This window comes from Crinia signifera, chromosome 3, assembly GCF_055691185.1.
Source record: "Crinia signifera chromosome 3, ASM5569118v1, whole genome shotgun sequence".
NCBI classification, from domain to species: Eukaryota; Metazoa; Chordata; class Amphibia; order Anura; family Myobatrachidae; genus Crinia; species Crinia signifera.
In genome coordinates, this window is record NC_139219.1 from 322976884 (window position 1) to 322993548 (window position 16665).

The 16665-nt window shown below is 45.6% G+C and overlaps 1 protein-coding gene across 1 annotated transcript in view; it reads left to right on the forward strand.

Moving 5' to 3' along the window:
* Positions 1-16665, forward strand: part of RP1L1 (RP1 like 1) — a 58608-nt gene that overhangs the window by 28214 nt on the left and 13729 nt on the right. Inside the window, exon 2 of the mRNA XM_083178783.1 lies at positions 1573-2209. Coding sequence (XP_083034909.1) covers positions 1586-2209 — 624 coding nt within the window. The 5' untranslated portion in view covers positions 1573-1585. The remainder of the gene's footprint in view (positions 1-1572; positions 2210-16665) is intronic.

The window sequence follows — 16665 nt, forward strand, 5'->3', positions numbered from 1 at the left end:
GTCAGTATTTTCCCTGCACAGAAATAAAATAACTCACCCAAATCTAATTCTCTCTGCACATGTTACATCTACCCCACCTGCAGTGCACATGGTTTTGCCCACTTAAGAAGGACTTTGCCAGAAGAAGTGAACCAGGATAACCCCTGTGTAGTAATGGCACAAGTGCATTGTCTTGGTGTTGTTCATGGGTTCTCCCCCTGCTTCACACCGCACACCCTGTACGTTACCTCGTAATTTTTTTGTTTGCTATGTACGGCGCTGCGGACACTTTGCGGCGCCTTATAAATAAACGTACTACTACTACTACTACAGTCATTATCTTTCCAAGTCCCGATGTTTCCATCCCAAAAACATTTCCAGCATCAGATCCTTTCTCGACACTTATCCGCTCACTGGTCATCTCCCCAACTGGACTAACCTTCTCCTATCTGGCTTCCATGACTACTGTTCTCCCCACTCCAACCTGTCCTCAATGCTGTAGCTTCCTCTTCCAACATACCACCTTCTCCACAAATGCACACCACCTCTCCTGCCTACTGGTTACTTCCTTCCATTCCTACCAGGGGCGTAACTATAGCACCGCAGCCCCCGCCACCGCGGGGGGGCGCTGTGCATGTGGGGGCGCCGGGGGCTGCGGTGCTATAGTTACCTACCCCCCAATCCCCCGCAGACTTACGTATCTTGCGGGTCCCGGCGGCTCCGTTCTTCTGAAGAGGACCACAACAAAATGGCCGCCCCCATATAGCAAACAGTCTGCTGTACGGGGGCGGCCATTTTGTGGTGGTCCTCAGCAGATGAACGGACGGAGCCGCCGGGACCAGCGCGATAGGTAAGACTGCGGGGGAGAGTCTTATCATAGGCGACGGGGCGGCTGGGGGGGGGGGGGGTGCTCGACGGGGCGGCGGCGGGGGGTGGGTATGGGTGCCCCCCCTCTAGCACCCAAAACGTAGCTACGCCACTGACTCCTACCTATTTTGCACTTGCTGGTCCTCATCTCTGGAACTCTCTACCTCTCCCCATTAAACTCCACCTCTCTACAAAACTTCAAATGGGCTCTCAAGACCCCTTTTTTTTTACCAAATACAGACTCCTCTAATCCTAACCCTCTGTTCCATGCTCACTGTCTACCCCATCTGCGTCACCCATGACTGTCTGTCCCTTTAGAATGCAAGCTCTCTTACATACACTCTCTTCTACTCCATACTCCCTACAACATAAGCTAACCCTGGGGTGCTGCCGCCCTGTTGATTATTTCAGTGTTATTTCTGCTGATACAGCAATGTATATACTGTATACCATGTACCTGTTCTACATAGTCTTGTACTGTAAACTGGGACCCAGCCAAATTTAGTGAATATTAAATCGGTTCTACAGCAGTATTGGGAAGGGACATGCTTTAGTAGTAACATATTTTAGTGACAATTATTTTTCTATTGGATTGACCATTTGAATTATTTTTCTATTGAATTTGAATTTAATTGACATTGTGATGTCACATTGTCTGACATCACAATTTTATCATGAGTTTGTATTTTATAGTAATTATTCTACATTCTCCACTTTCTGTTACAGATCATCATCCATCATGAACCTCGCCGCGGCCGAACTTCACTTGGCCTCTCCGTCTACTCCAGACCAGCGTTTACCCCCCGTGGCTCGGACTCATGCAGTCTCTGAAGTGACGCCAGCCAAGAAGATAACCTTCTTTAAGAGTGGAGATCCTCAGTTCGGTGGAGTGAAGATGGCCATCAACCGGCGTAGTTTCAAAAGTTTCAGCGCCCTCATGGATGATCTTTCAAACCGAGTCCCTTTACCCTTCGGGGTGCGGACGATCACGACCCCGAGGGGAACTCATAGCATAAACAAACTAGAGCAACTCCAAGATGGCGGGAGTTATATCTGCTCCGATAAAAAATATGTGCAACCCATGGCTGGACGGAAAATGGGCACTCAGAGAATCAGTCGCCCAGCGAGCGCCCGAAAGCAGAGTCATCAGGAAGAGCCAGAGGAGGAGTGCTCTTCAGCTCATTTCCAACAGGTGCCGAAACTAAGGAAGAAAATAGTCCTGGTAAAGAATGGAGATCCCACCATTAGACGTTCCATCATCCTAAACCGCCGGAATACTCGTAATTTCAGAACTTTTCTTGAGGATGTTTCAGATCTCTTGCAGTATACCGTGCGGAGGCTGTACACTGTGGATGGAAGGAGAGTAAGTAATGCATTTGATTTATCATGTACAAGTGATAATATCTACCAGCAGCCCCCACCCCATTTCTCTAGTCTCTACCCTAACACTTCTGTCTTTCTCTCTCTGGGCCAGATGCACTAAGCTTCAAAAGGGATAAAATGGAGAGTAATAAACAGCCAACCATTCAGGCTCCTTCCTGCCACGTCACCTGCTGTGTTTGAAAAATGTCAGGCAGGAGCTGATTGGTTGGTTGTTTATCACTCTCCATTTTATCACTTTTGAAGCTTAGAGAATCTGGCCCTCACTCACACATCTTTAACACAGAGGGGAGGTGTCAGTGTTTAGACCAATTCCACAGTGATGAATTATTTTTATCAGCAATTGACTTTATTATATAGAAAAACTGTTGTTTAGGTTTTAATTCCACACTGGTTTTATAGAAGATATCTCAACTTTAATATTGTACTTAATGATTGTGCATATATACAACAATGTGCAGAGTTGCCTGCGCATGCATGGGACAGGACTCCCCCCCACCCCCACCCCCCATCCATATGCTTAACATACTCGCCACTATCATCAGAGTACACTTGTACAATTTCTATGCTTGGAATAATATATTCACCTCGAAATGGGCATAATAGCTATTGAAAATAAATAAAGACCCTGGTAGGTGTTCTGTTCATTTGGGGTAACCTCGAGAACTTGTTGAGGAAAGTTTAAGTATATGAAACATTAATCTATGACAAAACAGAGCTGAGCAGTGATGATTTCAGTAAAAGAGTCAATTTTGATAAAAGAAGAATGTTAGTGCTCCACAGTGCACCCAATGGCCAAGAGCGGTAAGGCACCCAATGGCCAAGAGCGGAAGAGCACCCAATGGCCATGAGCGGTACAGCAGTAGCTGTGCTGCAGGGATGATGAACATTAGCTTCCCTGTCCCTTCCCTCTCTCATAGAAGGCTTCAGGAAATCATCACAGCTCGTCCTTCCCATATCTCCTGCCCCATATCTCCTTTATGTTACTACTACACCTGCTTCCATGCGTCATCAGCAATATAAGCATGTCTTATCCATGAGTGCCTCTGACCACCCTCCCCATATGTACCTCTGCCCCCTCCCTATGAATGTACCTGACCACTGCCACATCTATGATCTCCCCTCCTCAAATGTGCCTTCCCCTCCCCCCACCCCTGGCCTCTGCCTCCCCATGTATTCCTCTGAACCCAGTGGCACACACAGGGGGGTTTCTGAGTACCCAGAAACCCCTCCAGGAATCTAAAAAAAAATTGACTGAAAGCTGAGGATCCCCTCTTTCCATGGGTACATGAATTTTAAAAATCGGCCCTGGGGAACCGGAGATATCTGACATCAAAGCAGTGGTCTCCATTCAAGCCTGTTAATTGCATTTCACAGTCAGATATTTCAGGTTCTCTCTGACTTAGAGAGTCCCAGCTTTGGGTATATTCCAAAAGCTGGGACTCTCCCCCTTTGATGGACACTAGTAGCTTGTCTCTACTGTGCCCAGAACCAGAGATATCAGCCTTCCAGCAGCTGGTTACTGCTCCAGCTCCACACACCTGGTATGTAGTTTTATATACTCGTTGGCAGATTGCTCTGCCTCCTGAACTCTGATCTCCTAGTCCCCAATACCATTTGGTAGGTGGGATTCTCTAGTTTTTAATTCCATTAAAATCTAAGAAATCTATTTCCGGGAACTGGAGATATCTGCAGTTAAGCAAGCTGTCCTCCCACCAGAAAATTATGAATAATAAGCCCACTCCACTATACACCCCTCCTTATGTATCAGGGCCCCTTCATTCAGCCCAATGCCCCCTTCTCCCACCCCATCTCCCACCATCTGTGCAGTAAAGGGGTAATTAGTGGAAATTACTGACCCAGGCCCTACATGCTGAGCGGTTGATATAATACCCCCTACCACCCGCGGGACATCAAAGCTTCCCCTACCGCTGGAGGATCGGTAGGGGCCCCAATACATTGCTATGCCCTGGGGTCTACACTGCTGTTATGTATATATATATATATACAGTGGTCGAAGTGGGGCGGTATACGGGGGTATGGCATACCCCCACTTTAATCTGAAGATAAAAAAAAAAGTTTTTTTTCCCCCTCAGGATGCTCTCTGATCACTCAGCAGCACATCTTGTGCTTTTGTAATACCCCTGTACAACGGGGCAGTCTGGCAGGGGACGTTGATGGACAGGGAGGTGTCCGAAGGTGCGCACTATATTCACTCTTTACTTTTCCATACCCCCACTTCAAAATTTCCATACCCCCACTTCAAAATTTCCACTTCGACCACTGTATATATATATATATATATATATATATATATATATATATGTGTGTGTATATTATTATTAATATACATTTGGTCTATCTATAATACTTTAACTGACCCGGCATATACTGGGTCACCTAAGTGTCCATCTCCATGCTTTGCTCCACCCCTCTCTGGAAACCCCCTTCTGAATATCCTGCGTTTGCCCCTGGAACCCCCCTCTTCATATGTGCCTCTGATCTCCCCCCAGCATGCCTCTGACCACCATATATACCTGTAGCCTCTTCCTCACCATGTGTTTCTCTTACCCCCTCTCCCTATCTGTAACTCTGCCTTGGCCGCCATCCTTACTGTGCTTTGTCCCTCCCCTTCCAAGGCTACTGGCTGCCGATCAGAAATAGCATAGAGATCACATCTACAGCAAAGGGGAGCCGAGCAGTGAGGATTTTAGTGAAGCAAGTAAAAGAATAAACGTAAGGGGCCGGCCGGTGTGATAGTACACACGGTGTAGTAGTATACACGGTGTGATAGTACACATGGTGGGATAGTATACACGGTGGGATAGTACACACGGTGGGATAGTATACACGGTGTGATAGTATACACGGTGGGATAGTACACACGGTAGGATAGTATACACGGTGTGATAGTATACACAGTGGGACAGTACACACGGTGGGACAGTACACACGGTGTGACAGTACACACGGTGTGACAGTACACACGGTGGGACAGTACACACGGTGGGACAGTATACACGGTGGGATAGTATACACGGTGTGGTAGTATACACGGTGTGATAGTATACACGGTGTGATAGTATACACGGTGGGATAGTATACACGGTGGGATAGTATACACGGTGTGATAGTATACACGGTGTGATAGTACACACGGTGTGATAGTACACACGGTGTGATTGTACACACGGTGTGATAGTACACACGGGGCTTGCCCAATATACAATATGTATGCTGTGGCGTCATCCTGTCTCTTTTTGAGGAGCTCTTTAATTAAAATGTCACTATTGTATTCCCATTATGCCGAGACCGACAGTGAATGTAGATTGTAGTACATGTAGATTCTAAATTGTTCTCGTGCGAAGCTGGAGCGAGTCACTAGTAACACACAACCTACTCTCCATTGTTTAATGCCCCACTATCACCAATGCACCTGCAAGTGGAGAGGCAGTAGTTGCCCATAGTTACATGGGTTTAGCTCCAGACCATGTGCAAGGTGCTAACGCGCAGGACAGGTCCACAGAACGGACTTGCTTTCAAATCTGCATCCATCCGAATGTTCTGGTACTTGTTTACATCTATTGTTGCTGCAGTTTGGTGCGCAAATGCAGCGTCACAGAATAATCCTGCTTGCACCACATCTTGTTCTCTTCAGTGCATTTACCATGACACTGAGAGACCCAAACACCAGTAAATATGCTGAGCTTCTGGCTGCAGTGTCGGACTGGGGTATGAAGGGCAAACAAGGGAGTACAGTGTTTGGGACTGAACCACAAAGCGACTTAGCCAACCATTAGAGAGAACATGAAAGGACAGGTCCCCTTTATAAAGGAGGTGACAATAGTGTGTCAGGACCACCCACTTTGATTGGCAGGAGGGATAATCTAGGAGAAGTTCCCCAAATTCATCCATGATCTTGCTGTACCAAGTTACTGACCTCTAGATGAGCCTCATGTAGGGGAGCCATCCAGGGATTTCCCCTGTGTTCCTGTGGCCCCCAGGGATTTCCCCTGTGTTCCTGTGGCCCCCAGGGATTTCCCATGTGCTCCTGTGACCCCAATGATTTCCCCTGTGGCCCCCAGGGATTTCCCCTGTGATCCTGTGGCCGCCAGGGATTTCCCCTGTGCTCCTGTGACCCCAGTGATTTCCCCTGTGTTCTGGTGGCCCCCAGGGATTTTCCCTGTGCTCCTGTGGCCTCCAGGGATTTCCCCTGTGCTCCTGTGACTCCAGTGATTTCCCCCGTGCTCCTGTGGTCCCCAGGGATTTTACCTGTGTTTCTGTGGCCCAATCCAACCCTTCCTGTCAGCAAGGAAATCAAGGGGTCTATGTACTAGCCTTGAAAAGTGATGAACCACCAGCCAACCAGCTTCTGTCATTTTTTTAACCCCTTCCTGACAGAGCCAGTTTTTGCGTTCCTGACAGAGCCCTTTTTTTCAAATCTGACATGTATCACTTAAGTGGGGATAACTTTTTTTGGTACTTGTGAGTACTGGTCGCCCGATTTTTTGATTGTATGCCTTAAGTTAAGGCATACAATCAGATGCGATGCGATGCGATATCGCATCGCATCGCATCGCATGCGACCATCGGATGCGATGACCCGATTTTTCCATAGGAATCAATGTTAAAATGATTCCTATGGAAAAAGGGGTCCTTTTCATACCCCTACTATCCAAGTGGGCATGGAGTTGGATATAAACCTGTGGCGAGCGAAGCGAGCCCCCGAGCCCGAAGCGTGGCGAGCGTAGCGAGCCCCGCGAGGGGACGGTATTCTGTGTCCCCTCGCGGGGCTCGCTACGCTCGCCACGCTTCGGGCTCGGTGGCTCGCTACGCTCGGCACAGGTTTATATCCAACTCCATGCCCACTTGGATAGTAGGGGTATGAAAAGAACCCCTTTTTCCCATTGAATTCCATGTTAAAATGGACTCAGTCCATTTTAACATTGATTCCTATGGAAAAATCGGGTCATCGCATCGCATCGCATCCGATGGTCGCATGCGATGCGATGCGATGTGCCCGATCCGACCCGATTTCGAAATCGGGCGCCCAGATAACTCACAAGTACCCTTTTTTTTGCTTTTACTTATCCCAGTGATTTTGAGATTGTTTTTTCGTGACACATTGTACTTCAAATTAGTGGTAAATTTGGGTCGATACAGTCTGTGTTTTTTTGTGAAAAATACCAAAATGTCGTAAAAAAATGGAAAATTTAGCAATTTGCAAAATGTTAAATTTTCTGCTTGTGAGACAAATAATCATACCACTCAAAATAGTTAATAACTAACATAGACCATATGTCTACTTTATGTTTCCATCATTATTTCAACTTCCTTTTATTTTTTTTGGACACTAGGAGGCTTACAATATGATTAGCAAATTCTCAATTTTTCAAGAAAATTTCAAACACTGATTTTTTTAGGGACCAGTTCAGTTCTGATGTGACTTTGAGGGACTTGTATGTGAGACACCCCCATAAATGATGCCATTTCAAAAACTGCACCCCTCACAGTATTCAAAACAGCATTTTGGAAGTTTGTTAACCCTTTAGGTGTTTCACAGGAATTAAAACAAAGTGTAGGTGAAATTTCAAAATTTTTTTTTTTTTTGCAGATTTGCAATTTTAATACATTTTTCTAAGGAACACAGTACATTTTACTAGAGAAATGTGACTAAAAATTGATTCCCCCAATTCTTTTGTTTTCATAAATATCCTATATGTGGCCCTAGTGTGCACGTTGACCAAACCACAGGCTTCATAATAGAAGGAGCACCTACTTGATTTTGGAGCCTCCTTTTTATGAGATTATTTTTTAGGCACCATGTAGGTTTCTAGGCACCATAAGATGCTAAAAGTTAGGAACCCCCCCACAAGTGACCCCATTTTGCAAACTACACCCCTCAGGGAATTCATCTAGGGGTATAGTGTACATTTCAAACCCCCAGGGGTTTCACCAATTGTGGTACAACTGGGCAGTGAAAATTAAAAATTAAATTTTTTACACAAAAATGCAGTTCTGGCTCAAAATTTTTCATTTTCAGAAGGTATGAAGGAGAAAAAGCACCCCAAAATCTGTGCCCCAATTTCTCCCGAGTACGGCAATGCCTCACATGTGACCAAAAAATACCATTTGGGTGCATGGCAGGACTCAGAAAGGAAGGAGTGATTTTTGGATTTTGCAGCTCAGATTCTGGTGGAATGTTGGTGGGTGCAATGTTGCATTAGCAAGACCCCCCAAGCACCAATACAGTGGAACCCCCCCACAAGTGACCCCATTTTGCAAACTACACCCCTCAGGGAATTCATCTAGGGGTATAGTGTACATTTCAAACCCCCAGGGGTTTCACCAATTTTGATACAACTGGGCTGTGCAAATGAAAAATTACATTTTTTTACACAAAAATGCAGTTCTGGCTCAAAATTTTTCATTTTCATAAGGTATGAAGGAGAAAAAGCACCCCAAAATCTGTGCCCCAATTTCTCCCGAGTATGGCAATGCCTCATATGTGACCAAAAAATACCAGTTGGGTGCATGGCAGGACTCAGAAGGGAAGGAGTGATTTTTGGTGGTGGAATGTTGGTGGGTGCTATGTCGCATTAGCAAGACCCCCAAAGCACCAATACAGTGGAACCCCCCCACAAGTGACCCCATTTTGCAAACTACACCCCTCAGGGAATTCAACTAGGGGTATAGTGTACATTTCAAACCCCCAGGGGTTTCACCAATTTTGATACAACTGGGCAGTGAAAAATTACATTTTTTACACAAAAATGCAGTTCTGGCTCAAAATTTTTCATTTTCAGAAGGTATGAAGGAGAAAAAGCACCCCAAAATCTGTGCCCCAATTTCTCCCGAGTACGGCAATGCCTCACATGTGACCAAAAAATACCATTTGGGTGCATGGCAGGACTCAGAAGGGAAGGAGTGATTTTTGGATTTTGCAGCTCAGATTCCGGTGGAATTTTGGTGGGTGCTATGTCGCATTACCAAGACCCCCCAAGCACCAATACAGTGGAACCCCCCCACAAGTGACCCCATTTTGCAAACTACACCCCTCAGGGAATTCATCTAGGGGTATAGTGTACATTTCAAACCCCCAGGGGTTTCACCAATTTTGATACAACTGGGCAGTGAAAATGAAAAATTACATTTTTTTACACAAAAATGCAGTTCTGGCTCAAAATTTTTCATTTTCAGAAGGTATGAAGGAGAAAAAGCACCCCAAAATCTGTGCCCCAATTTCTCCCGAGTACGGCAATGCCTCACATGTGACCAAAAAATACCATTTGGGTGCATGGCAGGACTCAGAAGGGAAGGAGTGATTTTTGGATTTTGCAGCTCAGATTCTGGTGGAATTTTGGTGGGTGCTATGTCGCATTACCAAGACCCCCCAAGCACCAATACAGTGGAACCCCCCCACAAGTGACCCCATTTTGCAAACTACACCCCTCAGGGAATTCATCTAGGGGTATAGTGTACATTTCAAACCCCCAGGGGTTTCACCAATTTTGATACAACTGGGCAGTGAAAATGAAAAATTACATTTTTTTACACAAAAATGCAGTTCTGGCTCAAAATTTTTCATTTTCATAAGGTATGAAGGAGAAAAAGCACCCCAAAATCTGTGCCCCAATTTCTCCCGAGTACGGCAATGCCTCACATGTGACCAAAAAATACCATTTGGGTGCATGGCAGGACTCAGAAGGGAAGGAGTGATTTTTGGATTTTGCAGCTCAGATTCTGGTGGAATTTTGGTGGGTGCTATGTCGCATTACCAAGACCCCCCAAGCACCAATACAGTGGAACCCCCCCACAAGTGACCCCATTTTGCAAACTACACCCCTCAGGGAATTCATCTAGGGGTATAGTGTACATTTCAAACCCCCAGGGGTTTCACCAATTTTGATACAACTGGGCAGTGAAAATGAAAAATTACATTTTTTTACACAAAAATGCAGTTCTGGCTCAAAATTTTTTATTTTCAGAAGGTATGAAGGAGAAAAAGCACCCCAAAATCTGTGCCCCAATTTCTCCCGAGTACGGCAATGCCTCACATGTGACCAAAAAATACCATTTGGGTGCATGGCAGGACTCAGAAGGGAAGGAGTGATTTTTGGATTTTGCAGCTCAGATTCTGGTGGAATTTTGGTGGGTGCTATGTCGCATTAGCAAGACCCCCCAAGCACCAATACAGTGGAACCCCCCCACAAGTGACCCCATTTTGCAAACTACACCCCTCAGGGAATTCATCTAGGGGTATAGTGTACATTTCAAACCCCCAGGGGTTTCACCAATTTTGATACAACTGGGCTGTGCAAATGCAAAATTACATTTTTTACACAAAAATGCAGTTCTGGCTCAAAATTTTACATTTTCACAAGGAATGAAGGAGACAAAGCACCCCAAAATCTGTGCCCCAATTTCTCCCGAGTACGGCAATGCCTCACATGTGACCAAAAAATACCATTTGGGTGCATGGCAGGACTCAGAAGGGAAGGAGTGATTTTTGGATTTTGCAGCTCAGATTCTGGTGGAATTTTGGTGGGTGCTATGTCGCATTACCAAGACCCCCCAAGCACCAATACAGTGGAACCCCCCCACAAGTGACCCCATTTTGCAAACTACACCCCTCAGGGAATTCATCTAGGGGTATAGTGTACATTTCAAACCCCCAGGGGTTTCACCAATTTTGATACAACTGGGCAGTGAAAATGAAAAATTACATTTTTTTTACACAAAAATGCAGTTCTGGCTCAAAATTTTTCATTTTCATAAGGTATGAAGGAGAAAAAGCACCCCAAAATCTGTGCCCCAATTTCTCCCGAGTATGGCAATGCCTCATATGTGACCAAAAAATACCAGTTGGGTACATGGCAGGACTCAGAAGGGAAGGAGTGATTTTTGGTGGTGGAATGTTGGTGGGTGCTATGTCGCATTAGCAAGACCCCCAAAGCACCAATACAGTGGAACCCCCCCACAAGTGACCCCATTTTGCAAACTACACCCCTCAGGGAATTCATCTAGGGGTATAGTGTACATTTCAAACCCCCAGGGGTTTCACCAATTTTGATACAACTGGGCAGTGAAAATGAAAAATTAAATTTTTTTACACAAAAATGCAGTTCTGGCTCAAAATTTTTCATTTTCAGAAGGTATGAAGGAGAAAAAGCACCCCAAAATCTGTGCCCCAATTTCTCCCGAGTACGGCAATGCCTCATGTGTGACCAAAAAGTGTCAGGACTCAGAAGGGAAGGAGTGATATTTGGATTTTGCAGCACAAATTCTGGTGGAATGTTGGTGGGTGCTATGTCGCATTAGCAAGACCCCCAAAGCACCAATACAGTGGAACCCCCCCACAAGTGACCTTATTTTGCAAACTACACCCCTCAGGGAATTCATCTAGGGGTATAGTGTACATTTCAAACCCCCAGGGGTTTCACCAATTTTGATACAACTGGGCTGTGCAAATGAAAAATTACATTTTTTTACACAAAAATGCAGTTCTGGCTCAAAATTTTTCATTTTCAGAAGGTATGAAGGAGAAAAAGCACCCCAAAATCTGTGCCCCAATTTCTCCCGAGTATGGCAATGCCTCATATGTGACCAAAAAATACCAGTTGGGTGCATGGCAGGACTCAGAAGGGAAGGAGTGATTTTTGGATTTTGCAGCTCAGATTCTGGTGGAATGTTGGTGGGTGCTACAGTATGTGGCATTAGCAAGACCCCCGAAGCACGGTGAAATGATGAACCTAATAATCCATAGATGTGTGGTATATTTTAAAACACTCCTTTATACATAGGCCGGGTTTGTCGGGGCAAGTTTCACAGTGGAAAATAGTTTCCTTTCTTATTCCCTTTTTATAGCAAACTTTGCACCTTTTTTGTGTCCTGCCCTTTCTTGCAGTGGAGGGGATTTCGTTCGGAAAATGCTGCCCTGGTACAATACGGGGGCCAGTACTAGAAGTACTGGGGCCCTCTGCCTGCTGGTTCCCAAATACTAGGCCCTTTATGACTTCCTCTTGAAAGTGCATAAATGTCCCCCTCTGGCCGGTAGAACGGAATAGCACGTAAGCGTTATACAGTGCCATCTGGATGATATACACGGCCAGCTTCTTGTACCAGATTTTTGTTTTCCGCAGGGCACTGTACGGCTTCAGTACCTGATCTGAAAGATCCACTCCGCCCATGTACCTATTGTAATCCAGGATACAATTAGGTTTTGAGGTGTGGGTACTGGTACCTCGTACAGGGACGGAGGTGGTACTGTCTCCGTGAATTGTTGTCAGTATAAGGACATCCCTCTTGTCCTTATATTTGACCAACAACATATTTTCGGTGCATATTCCCCTGCTTTCACCCCTTCTCATTACTTGGGCAATGTGCGTTTTTGGGAGGCCTCTTTGGTTCTTGCGCACAGTACCGCAAGCTGCTGTACCTCTTGAACCAAGGGCCTTAAACAGGGGGATGCTAGTGTAAAAGTTATCCACATAGAGGTGATAACCTTTATCCAGGAAGGGGTGCACTAAATCCCAGACAATTTTTCCACTAACACCTACGAGGGAGGGGGGGCATTCTTGAATCCTTCCCTTCATATACCCTAAACCTGTGAGTGTACCCTGAGGTGCTTTCACACAGCTTATACATTTTTATGCCATACCTTGCCCTCTTACTGGGAAGGTACTGGCGGAATTTAACCCTTCCTTTAAAATGTATAAGGGACTCGTCTATGCAAATGAATTTATCTGGGATGTACATCTCTTCAAATTTGGCACTGAAATGACTTTGAATAGCCGGTCAAAGGTGGGATCATCTCTGGGTGGGCACTGTGCATTATCGTTGTAATGCAAAAATTTAAGGATCGTCTCAAATCGAGCCCGGGGCATGGCCATACGGTAAAATGGGGTGCTGTACAGAACATCTGTACTCCAATATTGCCTAATTTCTGGCTTTTTTACTATGCCCATATGAAACACCAGACCCCAAAACGTCATCATCTCTACTGCATCTACAGGGGTCCACCTAGCAAATGATGACGTGGGGTTTTGAGCAATAAACTGCTGGGCATATAAATTAGTTTGGTCCACCATTAAATTTATAAAATCATCAGAGAAAAATAATTTGAAAAAGTCAATTTCTCTGAGACCTGTGGAATCAAATTGGATTCCTGGCATGGCCAAAAACTCAGGAACCTGGGGCTCAAAATTGTCTGGTGGTGGGGTCCATACGAGATCAATTATTGGGGGGGGGGGTCTCAGCTGCTCTACGGGGGCGTCTTTGAGGGGGTCCCTCATCACCAGAGGAGGAAGAGGAGTTTAAGACGAATCCTTTAAATTCCCCGCTTGCCTCACTGGCTGTGTCAGAGTCAGAGGCAAGCATGGCATATGCCTCCTCCACTGAATACATTCTTCTGGATGACTGGGATGACATTTGGGATGACATTTGGGATGCCATTTTTATTTTTGTGTTACTGGTAGTGAAATGTTTCAACACGTGTATAGTGTAGGGGGGGGGTACAAACTTTATTTCAACCCGGGGGGTATGTAGTGTGTAGTGTGTATGTAGTGCAGAAAAAAAAAAAACTTTATACAAAAAAAAAAAATTGAAGGGGTTAAAAAAAAAAAAAAATTGAAGGGGTTAAAAAAAAAAAATTGAAGGGGTTAAAAAAAAAAAAAAAAAGGTCCTGCGCCAAAAATTGAGCACAGATGTTGGTCAGTAACGTCCGTCACTGAACAGCGCTCAAAGGCAACAGGAATTTGATAAAAAAATAAATAAATAGATCAACCCTGTGCCGAAAAAGATGATCAGTGATGTACGTCACTGATCAGCGCACAGTGGCCACAGGACACCCACAAAATCACAGTGTGTGTAAAAAAAAAAATTAAAAAAAGACCCCACAGCACCCACAAAAAAAAAAAGGTGATCAGTGATGCGACACTGATTACCAGTGAGGGGCAGCAGGTGCACAACCTTTGGTGCAACTGACAGTGCAACTGGCAGGTATATATAAAAAAAAAAAAACCTCTGCACCCCCCAAAAGTTGCTGATCACCTCAGATATAGTGATCAGCACAAAAGGCGGGGGCAGCAGACACAAAATTTAGCACTCTCTATCACTCTCTGTCACTATCTCTCTCTATCTCTCACTATCTATCACTCTATGACACTGCAGCAGCAGCACTGACAGTTATATATATGAAAAATAACCCCTGCACCCCCAAAAAGTTGCTGGGGGTGCACAAAATGGGGGCAGCAGACACAAAATATAGCAGTCTCTATCACTCTCTGTCACTATCTCTCTCTATCTCTCACTATCTATCACTCTATAACACTGCAGCAGCAGCACTGACAGGTATATATATATATAAAAAAAACCTGCGCCCCCAAAAAGTTGCTGATCAGTTAATTTATACTGATCAGCACAAAAGGGGGGGCAGCAGTCAGTTATATAAAAAATATATAGCACAATCTGTCACTATCTCTCTATCTCTCTCTATCTCTCTATCTATAACTCTATTACACTGCAGCAGCACAAAATATAGCACTCTCTGTCACTAGGCCTCTCTATCTCTCTCTCTCTATCTCTCTCTCTCTCTAACTCGATGACACTGCAGCAGCACAACACAGCACAACACAGCACAGGATGTCACAAGATGAAGCAAGATCCAGGCAGTGATCAGGTAAGTATTTGCAAGGATCAGGTCAGTATACTACGGCAGATAGGCACGGTGACCGCACTGCACGCAATTCCAGACCGGAATGGCGTCTGCAGTGCAGTCACCGTTAGTTTAAACCCCCCTCCATGGCTGTGATTGGTCCGTCGGTCCGACGAACCAATCACGGCCTTTGGGGGCGGACGGGGTGAGGTTGGGTGACACCAGTGTCACCCTTACACCCCGCGGTGATTGGTGCTGTACTTTACAGCACCAATCACCTCCGATCGCGTGTCACCGGCGAACGTTATTCGCCGGTGACACAGAAAACGCTGTGAATGGCTGTTCACACTGAACAACCAATCACAGTGATCGCCGACGGGGGGGCGGCATCGCAGCCCCCCCTGGGCATGCAGGGACATGTCTGCATGTCCTCTGTCACTGCGTCTCTAGACGCAGTGACAGTTTGAAGTCACGACGTATATATACGTCATGTGTCGGGAAGTACTTCCCGGCCATGACGTATATATACGTCAAATGTCGGGAAGGGGTTAAACACTGTCCAAAGCCTGTAACATGGCAGTTATGAGCTGACTGGCCGGTACTTTATATCCGTCCCCTTTATCTCTCTCCAAGGCTAAGTACATAGTCCCCATGTCCCAGAATTCACTGCAGTCATGTGACAGCTCATCACACTGCTTAGAAGGAACAGGCACGGTGGCACGAATAGATTAAACATATTTAACTTTTAATCAGGCTTTGGTCTATTAGGGGTTGGCCTAGTAGCAGAGAGCTGGCACTGAATTTCCATTCTGTGCCGTGCTGATGTCGTTTCCTGCTCGACCAAGTTGTCCCAGGTAACAACAGCTAGGAAGATAACATTTGTACAACATACACTGTCACTACCCCATGGGATTTGTAAAAACAATCTGCAATTTTTTCGCACTGCAAATCCAAACATATGCTGGAAATTATAGGCGGTTCGCATGTCCAGCTGCATGGGTTCGGAGGGTGTGTCTTGGGTGCGCAGGCAGAAGTGCAGACCAATCAGAGGTGAGAATACACAGAGCAAATACAGGAAGGATGGTAACTGCGCTAGGTGTATGACAACAAGTGCAATCTTAAAATGACTAATTTAATAAGACATATATTATGACATTGGACAAAAAGGTACTTGTGTATTATCACGGCGCCCATCGCATCGCATACCACTAATAAAGGTATGCAATGGCATGCGATGGGACCCGATTTGAGCCTTTCCCCGGGCTGAGTGTACAATTTTAATATCGCGTCGCATCGCATGCCATTATAATGTGGCGAGCGCAGTGAGCCACTAAGCCCGAAGCGTGGCGAGCGCAGCGTGCCCCGCGCGGGGACACGTATTTTTTCACAAGTATTACGCGTCCGCTCGCCACACTATATAAAATCAGCTCCATGCCGACGTGGATAGTGGGGGTATGAAAAGGTCAGAGGACGCGTACCGCTGAGCTCCCCACGCTTCGGGTTGGCGTTGATAGTGGGGTGGCGTTAACAATGGGGGGGGGGGGGGGGCATTTAACATAGTCATTACCCATCAGGGTGGGTGTACAATGTAAATTGGGTCGGGGGGGGGGGGGCATTTAACATAAGAATCAGGCATCTGGGTGCCTGTACAATTAAAAAGCGGGTACAATCACATCGCATGCAATGCGACGCGATTTTTTGGTTGTACAATGCCCTTCGATGGAAATCGGGGGCGCCGTGATAATACACACGTACCGACAAAAACAATACACATAAAAATATCA